Genomic DNA, 15,867 nt, shown 5'->3' on the forward strand with positions numbered 1-15,867 from the left:
AAAGGCTATATAGTATTCTGTGGTGGAGAAGGAAATGGCAACCCACTCCAGTACTCTTGCCTGGAAAATCCCATGGGCGGAGGAGCCTGGTTGGCTACAGTCCATGGGGTCTTGAAGAGTCAGACACGACTGAGCGACTTCACTTTCACTTTTCATTTTCACTCATTGGAGAAGGAAATGGCAACCCACTCCAGTGTTCTCACCTGGAGAATCCCAGGAATGGGGGAGCCTGGTGGGCTGCCGTCTATAGGGTCGCACAGAGTCGGACACGACTGACGTGACTTAGCAGCAGCAGCAGCAGCAGCAGCAGCAGTATTCTATGGTGTGACTGTACTAGGTTATTTTAATCATTCCCTAATGATAGGCATTTAAAGTTATCAATTTTTTTTAACTTAAGACAATGTGCCATAAACATCCTGGCACATGCCTCTTTTTAGGAATTTCTTCTTTAGATGCTGTGTTCATTTCCTGATGCTGTAACAAATTACCATAAACTCCAGCCTCAGCTTCTATCATTGCATCTCTTCTGACACTTATCCTGCTGTGATTCCGTTGGGCCCACCTGAATAATCTAGGATCATCTCCCCACCACAAGATCCTGAACTTAATCACATCTGCAAAGCCCCTTTACCATGTAAGGGACACATTCAGAAGCTCCTGGCACTGATATGTGGATGTTTCTGGAGGACCGCTGCTCACCACAGCTTCCTAGAAATAAGATGACTGAGTCAAAGGGTATGTGCATTTTTAATGTAAATCAACATCTCATAATTGTATCAATGAACACTCATATCAGCACTATGGGTACTGGCTTCTTGAATGCCATTGAGCAGTGTTGATTGAGGTTTGACATCCTCACCTTTCGCTATCTTCCCCCAGTGCAGAGCAGGAAGCATGCTGGTTGGTGATTTGCTTCTTGTTAATCTTTCACTCATGTCTTAGCCTAAAAGAGTTGGTTCCCCAGGAAGAAGCTAGGGGAACAGGACTGGGAGTTTTAGCCACAGAGTTGGGGTGTGAGGTGGGTTTCTAGGAGAAGCAGGCAGGAGGGGGTACCTGGGTGGGGATGGAAACCCAGGAACACTGTGATTCCAGAGACCAGTGTGATCATCATAACGTGTGGCGACCTATAAGTGTATAGTGAGGGTGGAGCAGGAGAAGTCAGGATGACCTCCAGGGTCCTAAAATAGGGTCTTGTCTTCAGAGTTGAAATTCCTTCAGATTCAAAGCAAACCTGACACCTTCAGAGATGCTCAGAGGCCTGATGGGTTCCTGTGGTTTACTGGATGTACAAACAGAGTACAGAAACAGGAACAAAGAGGTGCAGGAACAGCTGGGCACCATCCTGGCACAGGGCCCCGATCCCAAGGGCGCCAGGGCAACCACATGTCTCCAGACATACAGGGCAGTGCTGGGTCAGAACACCCTCATGTTCATACCCTTAGGACCCAGCAGCACAAAGTGGCACGTGGTGGGTTGTGGAGGGAGCCCCAGGCTGGCTTTAGGAAGGACGCTGTGGTTCAGAGACCAGGCTCTGACAGGCTCAGAGATGGCTGCACACGTGTCAGGCCTCACTTCCCACTGACCATTGCTCTCCTACTGGACAGTCTCATGAAGCAGAGAGCTGGGCACTGGCAGAGCTGGGAAACCCACACTTGGGCCACTCCAGAGACCATGTACTTGGGAAAAAGGCACACAGCAGAGCCAGGTTCTGCCCTTGCAGGCTGAAGGTATCATTAAACACCCTAAGGCCCTTGGAGGGATGGACTGTGCAGCCACATGGGGCTGAGTGGAGCTGGACCCTCACGGATGGTCCTCCCATCACACTTCACCAGAGCCACTTGCCAGGGAGGCTGGTTCTGAGGGGTGAGAGTGGAGTTGAGTATGGCCCTGTTCTTCTAAATCCTTTCCTGAATTACAAGATCAATGACAGAATACCAGGGCTCCCCTCTCTGGGCTATGGGAAACTTGAAGGTCACTGAACACACTCCCCAGTCTCTGGACCTGACCTTACAGATACTGGTGAGAGCACATGGACTTGGGAACCCACCCGCTTTGCTTCTGGGAAGCCCTCCTGGACAGCACTGCACAGATACAGGTGTTGCAATTAAAGCCCTCTTTCCTTTTACTGAGTTTGTGGTTCTTCCGTGGTCCAGAGGGCCAAGGAGGAGGATGGGTCATCAGATCCAGGCTCTCTGCTGGGTCTTGGGTACAGCCTTGGTCCCAGCTTCTCAGGAAAGCTGTCTCCTCCTCCACCAACATTGCAGCCAGAGTCTCCAGTGACAGAGGGCCCTTCCCAGACCTCAAGCCAGGGACAGAGTTGAACTCCCTGAGCCCCAAGCTGTGGCACTCTCCCACAGAAGGGAGAGGCAGGATGGGCCAGTGCGGCCGGTTCTGGTCGCTCTCTGTGCTCTGCCCACCATTCCACACTCAGCACTTACCAGCTCTCCATACTTTCAGTGCCCCACCCCCCGCCCACCCTACACTAGGCCAGCCAGAGCAGACAGTGGTCCGGCCAGCCCCTGTCCCCAGGCCTCAGGACCACTGGCAGGCACAGTCGGTGGGCTCCTGCAAGGTGTAGGGCACCCAGGTGGCATTGGTGGCGCAGAAGAGCTGTATGGAGCGCCGCTGCAGGCCCACCTCGCGGCAGCACTTGCAGAAGCGGGCGTAGGTATTGATGTTATAGTTGTAGATGCTGGCGGACGGGCACCTCCCGTCACAGGACACTAGGTTCACCTGGAGATAGGCAGGCCAGTGAGGCAGCCTGTGTGGCTTCCTTCCCCGCAAAGCTCCCTCCATTCCCATATTTGGTTCGCCCCCACCCCACCCCACCCCCACCGTCTCGCCAGGGCCACGCACAGGGGTGTTGCTCCTGCATTCATTCTTGCGGATGGTCATGCGGATTGTCACCTTCTTGCAGGAGCGCCCGTCCTCTTTACCTGGGGGGACAGGGTGAGTGAGGCAGCTACGGTTAAGGAGGGCTCCCGGGGCTGCAGGGTGGGCCAGACTTGGGGGGTTAGTGTCATGCTGGAGGGCCCCTCCACCAGCGTTAGTGCCCCACATTACAGCCCCTCCCAATCAGAGGAAAAGCTCGTGACCCAGTGCCCCGGAAGGACTTGGGGGCGGCAAGGCAGGGGAGATGGTGAGACAGAGAAGGATGCCTGAGATGGCCTGGGGGCTCTGGGCTAGGGGAGAGGAGGATCTGGGGACAAAGCAAGCTGCCCCTCTACCCAAGCCCCAACGCCTATCTCTAACCCATTGGTGACCCTGGGTGTGTATTCTCCACTCTCTGAGCTTTTGATTAGGCATTGAGATTTTGCAGTTTGTGGAGTGAACGGAAGCCCCAGTCCCTAGCATAGTCAATGCTTGCACATAGCAGGATCACTCGGCTTCCATAGCTATCAAACAAGACAGGCCCACCTCACACGGCCATTGCAGAGATAGAAACTGATAAGCATGGACCATGTTTATCACGGTCCATGACACACCCTCTTCCTGGACCATGCTTCCCACAACCAATCACATGGCCCATGCACACCCTCACCTGCTCAAATATTCCCTCACTGAGGCCTTTCCTGATCCTCTTCTTAAACGACAGCATCCTCCCTCCACCCAACCTCCTTCCTTGATCCCTCCCTTCCCTATTTCTACCCAGGGCACTGTCACCATCCTGAGAGACAGATTTGAAATGATGCTCTTGACACATAAGCTTTAGGGTCTTCTTTTGCACAGGCTCCTTCCACAATTTGTTATGAGTTCTCATTCTAAGTAAATCTTCACTCTTGTAAGTTTGGGATCCTTTTCTTAATGAAGCCCACCGCCAAGTGCATAAATTTTAACCCCCATAAAACCAGTTACATCCATCTTACAGTAATTTTACTTGCCATTCTGTCTCTCCCACTAGGCAATATGGCTTCCCTTGTGGTTCAGCAGGTAAAAAGAATCTGCCTGCAATGCAGGAGACCTGGGTTCAATCTCTTGGTTGGGAAGATCCCCTGGAGAAGGGAGAGGCTACCCACTCCAGTATTCTGGCCTGGAGAATTCCATGGACTATATAGTCCATGGGATCGCACAAAGTCGGACACGACTAAGTGACTTTCACTTTCTTTCACTCTCCCACTAAAACGTCAACTCCATGAGACTGTGTCATTTTTGCTCTATCTACAGGGCCTAGAACAAGGCCTGGTGTATTGGTGCTAAACAAACATTTGCCAGATGCATAGACTCCCTCTGTGACCCCAGTGTGCCCACAGGAAATGGGGTGAAATCCTCTCTTCCGGCCTCTGGGCTTCACCACAGTGGGTTTCTGACTACACCTGCTGGAGGTCTTCTAGCCAGAGCTAAGTTCACTTTTTCCTCCTTCTCTGCTCCCAGGAAGCACAAGAACCAAGGGCTGTCCTGGCCGTGGCATCAGGGTCCTGGACTGAGACCAACTGAGTGACCAGCGGGAGCAAACCACTGGGCCTTGGTGGGCATGCGGTGCCAGGAGAGCGGGCACTGCTGAAGCATCCCCATGCAAGCCCAGGGTGCAGCCTGCTACCCAGCATGCACTGCGGGCCTTATGGCCTTTGCCAGAGGCAGGGAGCTGGGGCACCGTGCCCCCCTCCCCCACCCCCAGGGCTTGGGGCTACCTAGCAATAGGGACACTGTCGGAAATAGCAATGCAGCTACATGCCTCCAGTCCCATGGGCTTCCGAGAGGAGTACCTGGGTGGCAGTGGACAATAACACGTGGAGGAGAGGCGGGGCTAATGGGGACCACGGGAAGCAGGGTCCCCGGGAAACCTGGGGAGAGGGACATGGGTCACAGGTCACATGGAGCACCTGGGACATTCAGAGAACATGAGCTGTGCCAGGAAACAGACGCACAGGGATCACAACAGAGTTGTGATCTCAGGGAACAGAGATCAGCCAATGAGGCACTGAGCTCAGTGTCCTTGGAATATGTGAGTTGGACATACAAGGGTCCCATATCCTACATTCCTTCATGGGAGGGCCGAGGGCCCTGGGGGATTGGAGGCATGGGGTCAAAGGTCCTCAGGCTGATGGGAACACGCACACACATGCAGCTGGGGCTGTGGGTTCCTGGGGTAAGGGTGAGGACAGATGCTCAGAGCTCTCACTCAGACCTGGTTAGGAAGCCCGTGCGCCTGAGGCCCACACAGGAGGCACCTCCAAGACAGGGCTCTGGAGCATAGGGAGAATTCACGTAGGGGCATCTGGGCTGGAAGTCATGGCATGCCCAGAGGAGGCAGAGTAGCTGGGGAGTTACTGACCTCCTGGATCCAACATCCCAATGCCCCCCATGTCCAACAAGAAGCAGAGGCCTTTTATTGGGAAAGGGATGTGAGAATGGCCCCTGCCCACCTGCAGCCTTACATCAGCTCTGTGAACACCACGGTGGGGGTGTTATCTCTTCATGTACTCCCCCAGAAAGAGTCACCACCAGAGGTGCCAGGCCGGGAACCTGGCCCTCTGAGCCCCAACATGACACCCTGTACCCCCGACCAGAGCCCCCTCCCCACCCCCAACAGCCTACATTTGCTCACTCACATGTCCTGCAGCATCCTTCCAAGGAAGGTACCACTGAGCCCCCAACCTAGAGGGAGAAGAGAAGAGGTGGGTGGCAGACTCTATCCAGGCCAGGAGCCAAGATGCCAGCAAGAGGCACAAAGATTGCAAGAGTCTTGACTTGTTTCCTCCCATGATGCTCAGGGCAGGAGTTCCAGGAGTTCCAGTGGTCCAGCAGGCCCAGGCCAGAGCGGGAAGGGCCCCTGGGCTGGCCATCACTGAGAGTCACAAAGCCTAGCCTGACTGGTTGGGACACTGGATCTAAGACTACCTTAGCCTCCAGCGAGGCTGGAGGCTGGGTAGAGATGGGGCAGGGTGCCAGGGCCTCCTGTCTGTGTGGTGGTAGCTCTCCTTACATACCCTGCCCCCAGCACTGTCGGCCTGCTTAGTGTTTCCTGCACAGAGGGTCAGGGAAGGAGGAGGGAAGGGACTGGCCCACTTGGAGCAGTGGTCTGGGCTCTCTCTCAGTCTTGGATAAGATACCTCTTTCCTCTGGACTTAGTTTTGCCATCTCTTGCGCTTGTGCTTCTGCTCAGTCACTAAGTCGAATCCATGGACTGTGGCCCATATCTGTCCATAGGATTCTCCAGGCAAGAATATTGGAGTGGGTTGCCATTTCCTACTCCAGGGGATCTTCCCAACCCAGGGATCGAACTCACATCTCCTACTTGGCAGGAAGATTCTTTACCACTGACCTATCAGGGAAGCCCATTCTCCCACCTCTAAAATGGGACAATGGTCCCTGATAGCCCTTCTCCTCTACAGTGAAATGGATAAAAAGAATGGACGTGACAGTTCTTTGTAAATAAGTATGTGTGTGTGAGTGTGGGTCTCAGTATATGTGTGTGATTTTTGTGATTTTTGTGTGATTTTGCATATGTGTCTGTATGAATGAGAAAGAATGATTGAATGTGTATAACTGTATTCTAGGTGAGACTAGAAATCGTTAAAAGCTCAATATTAAGGTCAATGTCCAGGAGTCTCTGGCAGAGGCGTGGGTTGACGGCGGCCTGCATCAGGCTACATCAGGGGCACTGAGTGCAGCGGTGCGTGCATGGAACCTCTTGTGGGATGTCCCCATTATCTTCATTACCTCCACTATAGCTTGGCTTCAGGTCAAACAACAGGGAGGGAACACAGCCCTGGCCATCAACAGAAAATTGGATTAAAGATTTACTGAGCATGGCCCTGCCCATCAGAACAAGACCCAGTTTCCCCCTCAGTCAGTCTCTCCCATCAGGAAGCTTCCATAAGCCTCTTATCCTTCTCCATCAGAGGGCAGATAGAATGAAAACCAAAGTCACAGAAAACTAACCAGTCTGATCACATGGGCCACAGCCTTGTCTAACTCAATGAAACTATGAGCCATGCCGTGTAGGGCCACCCAAGATGGACGGGTCAGGGTGGAGAGTTCTGACAAACTGTAGTTCACTGGAGAAGGGAATGGCAAACCACTTCAGTATTCTTGCCTTGAGAACCCCATGAACAGTATGAAAAAGCAAAAAGATAGGACACTGAAAAATGAACTTCCCAGGTTGGTAGGTGCCCAATATGCTACTGGAGGTCAGTGGAGAAATAACTCCAGAAAGACTGAAGAGACGGAGCCAAAGCAAAAACAAAACCCAGTTGTGGGTGTGACTGGTGATGGGAGTAAAGTCCGATGCTATAAAGAGCAATATTGCATCTGAACCTGGAATGTTAGGTCCATGAAAAGTGAAAGAAAGTGAAGTCACTCAGTCGTGTCCAACTCTTTGCGACCCCATGGACTATAACCTACCAGGTTCCTCTGTCCATGGGATTTTCCAGGAAAGAGCACTGGAGTGGGTTGCCATTTTAGTTCCATGAATCAAGGCAAATTGGAAGTGGTCAAACAAGAGATGGCAAGGATGAAGGTCGACATTCTAGGAATCAGCAAACTAAAATGGACTGGAATGGGTGAATTTAACTCAGATGACCATTATATCTACTACTGTGGGCAAGAATCCCTTAGAAGAAATGGAGTAGCCATCATGGTCAACAAAAGAGTCCGAAATGCAGTACTTGGATGCAATCTCAAAATGACTGAATGACATCTGTTCATTTCCAAGGCAAACCATTCAATATCACAGTAATCCAAGTCTACGCCCTGACCAGTAATGCTGAAGAAGCAGAAGTTGAACCATTCTATGAAGACCTGGAACACCGTCTAGAACTAACACCCAGAAAAAGATGTCCTTTTCATTATAGGGGACTGGAATGCAAAAGTAGGAAGTCAAGAGATAGGTGGAGTAACAGGCAAATTTGGCCTTGGAGTAACGAGTGAAGCTGGGCAAAGGCTATTAATAGAGTTTTGCCAAGAGAACACACTGCTCATAGCAAACACCCTCTTCCAACAACACAAGAGAAGACTCTACACATGGATATCACCAGATGGTCAACACCAAAATCAGACTGATTATATTCTTTGCAGCCAAAGATGGAGAAGCTCTATACAGTCAGCAAAAACAAGACTGGGAGCTGACTGTGGCAGATCATGAACTCCTTATTGCCAAATTCAGACTTAAGTTGAAGAAAGTAGGGAAAACCACTAGACCATTCAAGTATGACCTAAATAAAATCCCTAACAATTATACAGTGAAAGTGAGAAATAGATTTAAGGGACTAGATGTGATAGACAGGGTGCCTGAAGAACTATGGACAGAGGTTTGTGACATTGTACAGGAGGCAGTGATCAAGACCATCCCCAAGAAACAAAAGTGCAAAAAGGCAAAACGGCTGTCTGAGGAGGCCTTACAAATAGCTGACAAGAGTAGCTAAAGGCAAAGGAGAAAAGGAAAGATGTACCTATCTGAATGCAGAGTTCCAAAAAACAGCAAGGAGAGATACGAAAGCCTTCCTTAGTGATCAGTGCAAAGAAATAGAGAGGAAAAAAAAAAAAAAGAATGGGAAAGACTAGAGATCTCTTCAAGAAAATTAGAGATACCAAGGGAACATTTCATGCAAAGATGTGCACAATAAAGGACAGAAAGGGTATGGACCTAACAGAAGCAGAAAATATTAAGAAGAGGTGGCAAGAATACACAGAAGAACTGTACAAAAAAGATCTTCATGACCCAGATAAGCACAATGGTGTGATCACTCACCTAGAGCCAGACATCCTGGAATGCAAAGTCAACTGGGCCTTAGGAAGCATCACTATAAACAAAGCTAGTGGAGGTGATGGAATTCCAGTAGAGCTATTTCAAATCCTGAAAGATGATGCTGCTAAAGTGCTGCACTCAATACATCAGCAAATTTGGAAAACTGAGCAGTGGCCACAGGACTGGAACAGGTCAGTTTTTGTTCCAAACCCAAAGAAAGGCAATGATAGAGAATGCTCAAACTACCACACAATTGCACTCTTCTCACACACGAGCAAAGTAATGCTCAAAATTCTCCAAGCCAGGCTTCAACAGTACATGAACCGAGAACTTCCAGGTGTTCAAACTGGATTTAGAAAAGGCAGAGGAACCAGAGATCAAATTGCCAACATCCACTGGATCACTGAAAAAGCAAGAAAGTTCCAGAAAAACATCTATTTCTGCTTTATTGACTATGCCAAAGCCTTTGACTGTGTGGATCACAATAAACTATGGAAAATTCTGAAAGAGATGGGAATACCAGACCACCTGACCTGCTTCCTGAGAAATCTGTATGCAGGTCAGGAAGCAACAGTTAGAACTGGACATGGAACAACAGACTGATTCCAAATTGAGAAAGGAGTATGTCAAGGCTGTGTATTGTCACCCTGTTTATTTAACTTATATGCAGAGTACATCATGAGAAATGCTGGGCTGGAAGAAGCACAAGCTGGAATCAAGATTGGTGGGAGAAATATCAATAACCTCAGATATGGAGATGACATCACCCTCATGGCAGAAAGTGAAGAAGAACTAAAGAGCCTCTTGATGACAATGAAAGAGGAGCGTGAAAAAGTTGGCTTAAAACTCAACATTCAGAAAACGAAGATCATGGCATCTGGTCCCATCACTTCATGGCAAATAAATGTGGAAACTGAGACTATTTTCTGGGGCTCCAAAATCACTGCAGATGGTGACTGCAGTCATGAAATTAAAAGATGCTTGCTCCTTGGAAGAAAAGCTATGACCAACTTAGATAGCATATTAAAAAGCAGAGACATTACTTTGCCAACAAAGATCTGTCTAGTCAAAACTATGGTTTTTTCAGTAGTCATGTATAGATGTGAGAGTTGGACCATAAAGAAAGCTGAGTGCCAAAGAATTGATTCTTTTGAACTGTGGTGTTGGAGAAGACTCTTGAGAGTTCCTTGGACTGCAAGGAGATCCTACCAGTCCATACTATAAGAAATCGGTCCTGAATATTCATTGGAAGGACTGATGTTGAAGCTAAGACTCCAATACTTTGGCAACCTGATGTGAAGAACTGACTCATTGGAAAAGACCCTGATGCTGGGAACGATTGAAGGCAGGAGGAAAAGGGGATGACAGAGGATGAGATGGTTGGATGGCATCACAGACTCTATGGACATGAGTTTGAGTAAGCTCTGGGAGTTGGTGATGGACAGGGAAGCCTGGCGTGCTGCAGTCCATGGGGTCACAAAGAGTCGGACACGACTGAGTGACTGAAATGAACCGAATGTCAGGAACTCTAATACTTCAACTATAGCCCTAAACCCTCCAGGCAATCCTTTTCCTTTAGGTGTGTACAGAATGACAGCTCCCCATGCTAGTACTGGACACCCATTAGCTCACTGCCGGACCCAACAATACATCTGTGTGATGCATGTGTGCAAGTGTGCCTTGGTGTGTGGCCTGTGCACTGGCCTGATGAGGTGTTAACGGCCCTGTGGAGTGTGTGGTGCCTGTGAGTGGCTGACTGCCCATGTTGGTGTGTTTGTGAGTGTGCTGAGAATGTGTGACAGTATATGTCTGTGTGCACCTGGACACACTTGTGTGATGTGTGCGGATGCAGTATGATGGGGTCAGAGCAAAGATACATGGAGAGATGTGGAGATAGGGTGGAGTCAAGGTGGCTGGACACGTCCGGGTTCCAGGGAAGCCCTCCTTCCACACATCTCCACACCAAAAGACACCCCTGCCCCTACCCGCCACCACCACTAAGACAGCCAGTACCCCTGGCCTCCAGCCGTGCCGTAGGGAGAGGTGGCTTGCACTGACCTTGGCACACTCGGTCTCGTTGAGCGGTGGGCAGCTGATGGGCGAGCGGACGAGCACGGCGCCCAGGGGAGTACTGCTGCAGTGGAGGCGGGTGCAGTCTGCGATCCAGGACGCCCCGGGCTGGGGGGGACAGAGGCGGGTGATGGGGACTTGGGGACGATGGCCCGAGTGAACCAACAGGGCACAGCTCTGAGGACAGGTGCCGCCCAGAACTTGGCACTGCCCGGGACCCCATGTGGACCCAGTCCTGGGAGCTGGTCCCAGGTGTCTCTGCCTGGGACACCTTCCCTGTAGCTCAGTTGAGGGCTGCATACCAAGAACAGGGAGGTGGTGCCATTGGGGAAGGTGAAGAGGCAGGACACGTTCCTGCAGGAGCCGCAGCAGGCTGCCAGGTCCCTCGGGTGCTCGTACTCCTGGTTCTGTAGGACGGGGCGGGACGCGATGGGCTCAGCCCTGGGGCCCACCTCCACCCTGCTGCACTCCCATTCTCTGCTTGTCCCGGAGCCCAGGAACCAGAGGAGGGGCCCTGGAGACGGTTGGGAAGGAAACTCCCAGCCTCTTTCAATGTCGAGTAGGAAGGCCGTCCTTATGTACCCTGAACCTCCCTTATAACCCTTCCTTGACCCAGCCCCAGTGGACCAAGAGACAGCATTGCTGCTAATTAAGGGTTCCAGTATTCATTCCAGATAGACTTTCGTTTGGGTCCCAGTTCCTGGGGAAATTTTGACAAACAGCTGGACCTCCCTAAACTTCAGTTTTCTCATCTGACAAATGGGAATAATTTCATCATCTTTTACTCGACTAATACCGATCCAGGCCTTACTAGAAGCGAGTTGCTGTCCTAGGTACCTGGGCATATAGAAGCACTCAACAAATGGTAGCAACACAAAGACACAAACCAAGATGATAGGGAATGTGCCAGGCACGAGTAGGTGCTTAATAAATGTGTATTTTCTCTGTCAAATGTCCACCCTTGCCAGGCCTGCACTCTTACTATTCCCCTCTGGCCTCGGCACTTTGCACAGGGGGTCTTGAAGGTCTCCCACCATGCCCATTCTCTAGACTTGTCCAAAGAGCTTGGGCGAGCTTGAAGTGCCCCACTGACACCCAGCTCCCCGGGGCCCCAGCCCCCTCCCCCTACCGCCTCACAGTGGACGTCACACAGCACGGAGGTGGTGTTGATCTGGTAGAAGCTGGTCAGAGGGTCGAGCACGTCAGTGCAGCGGGAGGTGTGGCACACGCCGTCTGCTGAGAGCTCCACCACCATCTGGCCCGGCTGCATCACCCCCAGCTCGCGACTCAGACACACGGGGGCCTTCACTGGATGGGCGAGCAGGGTGGTGACAGTCGGCAAAAGCCCAGCACCCCTTCCAGCCCCAGGCTGGCTGGCCCAGCCCTGGGTCGCCCAACCTGCTCTACCTCCCTGGCTTCCCCTCCCCACTCACCGCACTCATATTTGGCGCAGCCACACACGTTCTCCGCGCTGCGCATGAACACCTCGTCCAGCTGGGACTTCTCCCACTGGGTGGGCAGAGGAGGTCAGCACCCGAGGGCTGGGGAGGCCCAGCCCCACCGTCCGGAGCAGCCTGCCACCTGGGGCCCTCTCTCTGTCAGTAGTTTCCTTGCAGTGGGTAGGGAGGGGTCTGGCAGGCCTGTTGGCCAGGGGGGCCCTTGGCACCCTGTGAGTTCAGTCATCCTCTTATAAGGATGCCCAGGTGGCTCCTCCCTGCTGAGGAGTTGCTCCCCAAATGTCCTCTTCTGGGCCTCAGGCCTCTCCTGTTATCCTGAGGACCCACTGGCCATATCAGTGGGGCCCCTGCATGGCTGGTGGCCCAGAGCCCTGCTCTGCTCATACACTTTCCTTCCTCCTAACCCAGTTAAAAGGAGAAGAGGCTGGGATGAGGGAAAACATGAGAAGAGATGAGGGCTGGGTGGGAGGAAGGGAATACTTCTGATCCAGAAAATCATGTAAACAATATAACTTTAAACACAACTTTCCATTTCTTAAAGTATTTTCAACTTTTCCCAGTGGCCATGCAGCCTGATAGTTAAGGGTATGTTTTCTGAAGCCAGATTTCCTGGGTTTCAATCCTGGCTCTGAGATTTACTAGCTACATTGCATTAACCTTAGTTTCCTCTTTGTACTGAGATAATCATAGACTTCACCTCGTTTGGGTTATCATGAGAATTAATATGATAATGTATATAAAGTCTAGTCAAAGCTATGGTTTTTCCAGTAGTCATGTACGGATGTGAGAGTTGGACTATAAAGAAAGCTGAGCACCGAAGAATTGATGCTTTTGAACTGTGGTGTTGGAGAAGGCTCTTGAGAGACACTTGGACTGCAAGGAAATCCAACCAGTCTATCCTATAGGAAATCAGTCCTGAATATTCATTGGAAGGACTGATGCTGAAGCTGAAACTCCAATACTTTGGCCAACTGATGCGAAAAACTGACTCATTAGAAAAGACCCTGGTGCCGGGAAAGATTGAGGGCAGGAGGAGAAGGGGATGACAGAGGATGAGATGGTTGGATGGCATCACTGACTCAATGGACATGAACTTGAGTAAGCTCCAGGAGTTGGTGACGGAAAGGGTAGCCTGGCGTGCTGCAGTCCATGGGGTCGCAGAGTCAGACACGACTGAGCAACTGAACTGAACTGAACTGAACTGAACTGAAACATTAGCTACTGTCATGAGCATCACCATCATCTCCACCATCCCCACCATCATCCCCGCCACCACCACCACCATCAGTGTCTTCCTTGTAGTACTGAATCCTCATCACAACTCTGAACTATGATCAGACCCACTTAACAAGCGAGGGTACTATGCCCAGAGAGCAGAACTTGATACAAGAATGCTGAGTTGCAGTTCAAGGCTCATGGACCAGATGGAAGGAGTGGAGAAGGGAAAGGGAGGAAAGAAAGGTGGGGGAGGGACCAGGGGGAGTGGGGAGGGGCAGGGTCTTCATACCAGATGGCACCGGGGCACTGGGATTGTGTCACAGTCACATTCTGAAAAACAGGAGGGGCCAGGACCCACCTCACCAGCGATGTCCAGGCGGGAGCCCCCTGGGCCTCCCAGATTCCTCACCATAGGTGCGGTCTCTCTTCTAGCCTCCCTCCATCCCCACATGGGGGCTGCAGCTCCCCTGGTTGGGCAGGTGGGGTGTGATGGGCCCATAATTGAATGTGCAGGGAGGATAAGCAGGTGGATGGGTCAACCCCAGGTTCCCTTCCATCATCTGGGCTTCATCCCTCCCAGTGCTTCAGAACCCACTGAGCAAAGCAGAGTGGGGCCTCTTCAAGAAGGAACATGGCAAGGGTGGAATTTCTGATCACTTGTATTTCCCAAAGTATACACTCAGCAAGCTGAGCTCTACCCTGAACCTTTGCCCAGGAGCAGGTCCAGTTCTAAGCTGCGAAGGAGCTGACTTTGGAGGCACTGCTGCCTGTGACATAGGGCTCCACCAGCTCTAGCTTCAGGGGGAGGAGAAGTCAGGGTCACAGTGGCTGTGAAACACGCTTTGGAGTCACCCCCTCATGCATCAAATAGTTTTAAGCACCTATACGCTGAGATTTTTCTGTGCTTTGGGGACAAATCCGTGGATAAGACAAACTAAAATCCCTGTCTTCATGAAGTTTACATTTTAGTAAACGCAAGCAAAATACCCGGATGCAAAACAGAGTTTTGAACTCTTTTGAAAACCATTTTTATATAAAGTTCACTGGTATTCATTACTGATCACTGCCACTCTCCACCTACTTCCCAAAAGGACTTCAGGTGAATTTGAGCGAAATCATGATTACTATCCGATGGCTGCAATAAAGACTTTTTTTTAGGTGAAAAAGTTCCTTTTTGCAACAGGGAAGTTGCTTATTTTCTCCCTTTATTCTGGGGAGACAAAATCTGTCCAGCACTCAGGGAGCGGATGAAGCCAAGAGGAAGGCCACTTGAAGGCTTCCGTCCGGTGACTCTGGAGGAGGAGCACCTGAGCCAGGTGGACAGCAGTGGCCCCGCGCCCGCCTCCCCCGGGCCCTGGGTCTCCGCCTTTGGGGAGGGGCCTGGGTCGCGCCCGCCTCCCCGGGCCTGGGTCTCCGCCTTTGGGGAGGCTCCTGGGTCGCGCCTGCCTCTCCGGGCCTGGGTCTCCGCCTTTGGGGAGGGGCGTCTCCGTGCAGGGACTTACCGCAGGACTTGTAGGGGCAGCAGCGCTCCGGGCTCCACACCTCCACCAGGGCCGTGCCCATGCCGCACTGCACGTGGGGGCAGCGGAAGCTCTCACACACTGTGCAGGAGGGGGCAGGGGACGCGTCAGACACAGACACCTTGGAGCTGGGGTCCTCAGAAACACATTGGCTAAGGAGGGGTTACCTCCCAGCTCCCCCCGAGGCCCCTCAGCGTCCTCAGGCACCCTCTGGAGTCCAGGGGCGAAGTATGGGCTCCTGAAGTCTCCCCATAGATCCATGTCAGGACACCCTAGCTCTGCTCCAGGAGGTATTAGCAACATGACAACGTCAGAAGCTTCAGCTCGTTCAGCTGGGCCTCCCTCTTGGGATTCTGTGTCACCCTGAGACTAGTGCTCCAAGGGTGGTCAAGGACCAAGGGAAGCTCTCCTGATGGACAGTTCCTCTCTAAGAAGAACACACCTCCTCCCATGCTGTGGAGACTTCCTCCTCTGGTAGCATCTCAGCCCCAGTCTGCTCTGCTTCAGCAGATGCTACACACACTCCAGGACTCACACTTCCCCTCGTCCTGCTCTTCAGCAGGTCCCCTCTTGGTTTAGGATTCCCCAGCCGTTCATTGAGAGACCAAGACAAGGAGGAGGGGATCCCTGGACACAACTTTCTGGTGGGGAGGGAAGGTGCCAGGGACAATGCAGAAGGTGAAAGACTGTAAAACTTACTTTATCTACTAAAAAAAAATATTGGCACAGGTAAGAATTATTAATCAATTTTCATTCATGTTGATGTATGGCAAAACCAATACAATATTGTAAAGTAATTAACCTCCAATTAAAATAAATAAATTTATATAAAAAATAAAATAAAATGATCACTGGCAAAAAAAAAAAAAGAATTATTAATCAATTTTCAAAAACCTAACAGGCAAAAGGTGAGAAG

General features: G+C 51.3%; 1 protein-coding gene across 1 annotated transcript in view; it reads right to left on the bottom strand.

Annotated features, from left to right (window-relative positions):
• Positions 1-728: 728 nt before the first annotated feature.
• OTOG (otogelin) overlaps positions 729-15,867 on the bottom strand; it is an 83,519-nt gene continuing 68,380 nt past the window's right edge. Inside the window, exons 47-55 of the mRNA XM_069554723.1 lie at positions 14,934-15,032; positions 13,721-13,761; positions 12,190-12,265; positions 11,886-12,064; positions 11,059-11,163; positions 10,745-10,864; positions 5,550-5,595; positions 2,857-2,936; positions 729-2,733 (exon numbers count right to left, since the gene is read on the bottom strand). Coding sequence (XP_069410824.1) covers positions 2,533-2,733; positions 2,857-2,936; positions 5,550-5,595; positions 10,745-10,864; positions 11,059-11,163; positions 11,886-12,064; positions 12,190-12,265; positions 13,721-13,761; positions 14,934-15,032 — 947 coding nt within the window. The 3' untranslated portion in view covers positions 729-2,532. The remainder of the gene's footprint in view (positions 2,734-2,856; positions 2,937-5,549; positions 5,596-10,744; positions 10,865-11,058; positions 11,164-11,885; positions 12,065-12,189; positions 12,266-13,720; positions 13,762-14,933; positions 15,033-15,867) is intronic.

Source organism: Ovis canadensis, chromosome 15, assembly GCF_042477335.2.
Source record: "Ovis canadensis isolate MfBH-ARS-UI-01 breed Bighorn chromosome 15, ARS-UI_OviCan_v2, whole genome shotgun sequence".
In the NCBI taxonomy this organism is placed as follows: Eukaryota; Metazoa; Chordata; class Mammalia; order Artiodactyla; family Bovidae; genus Ovis; species Ovis canadensis.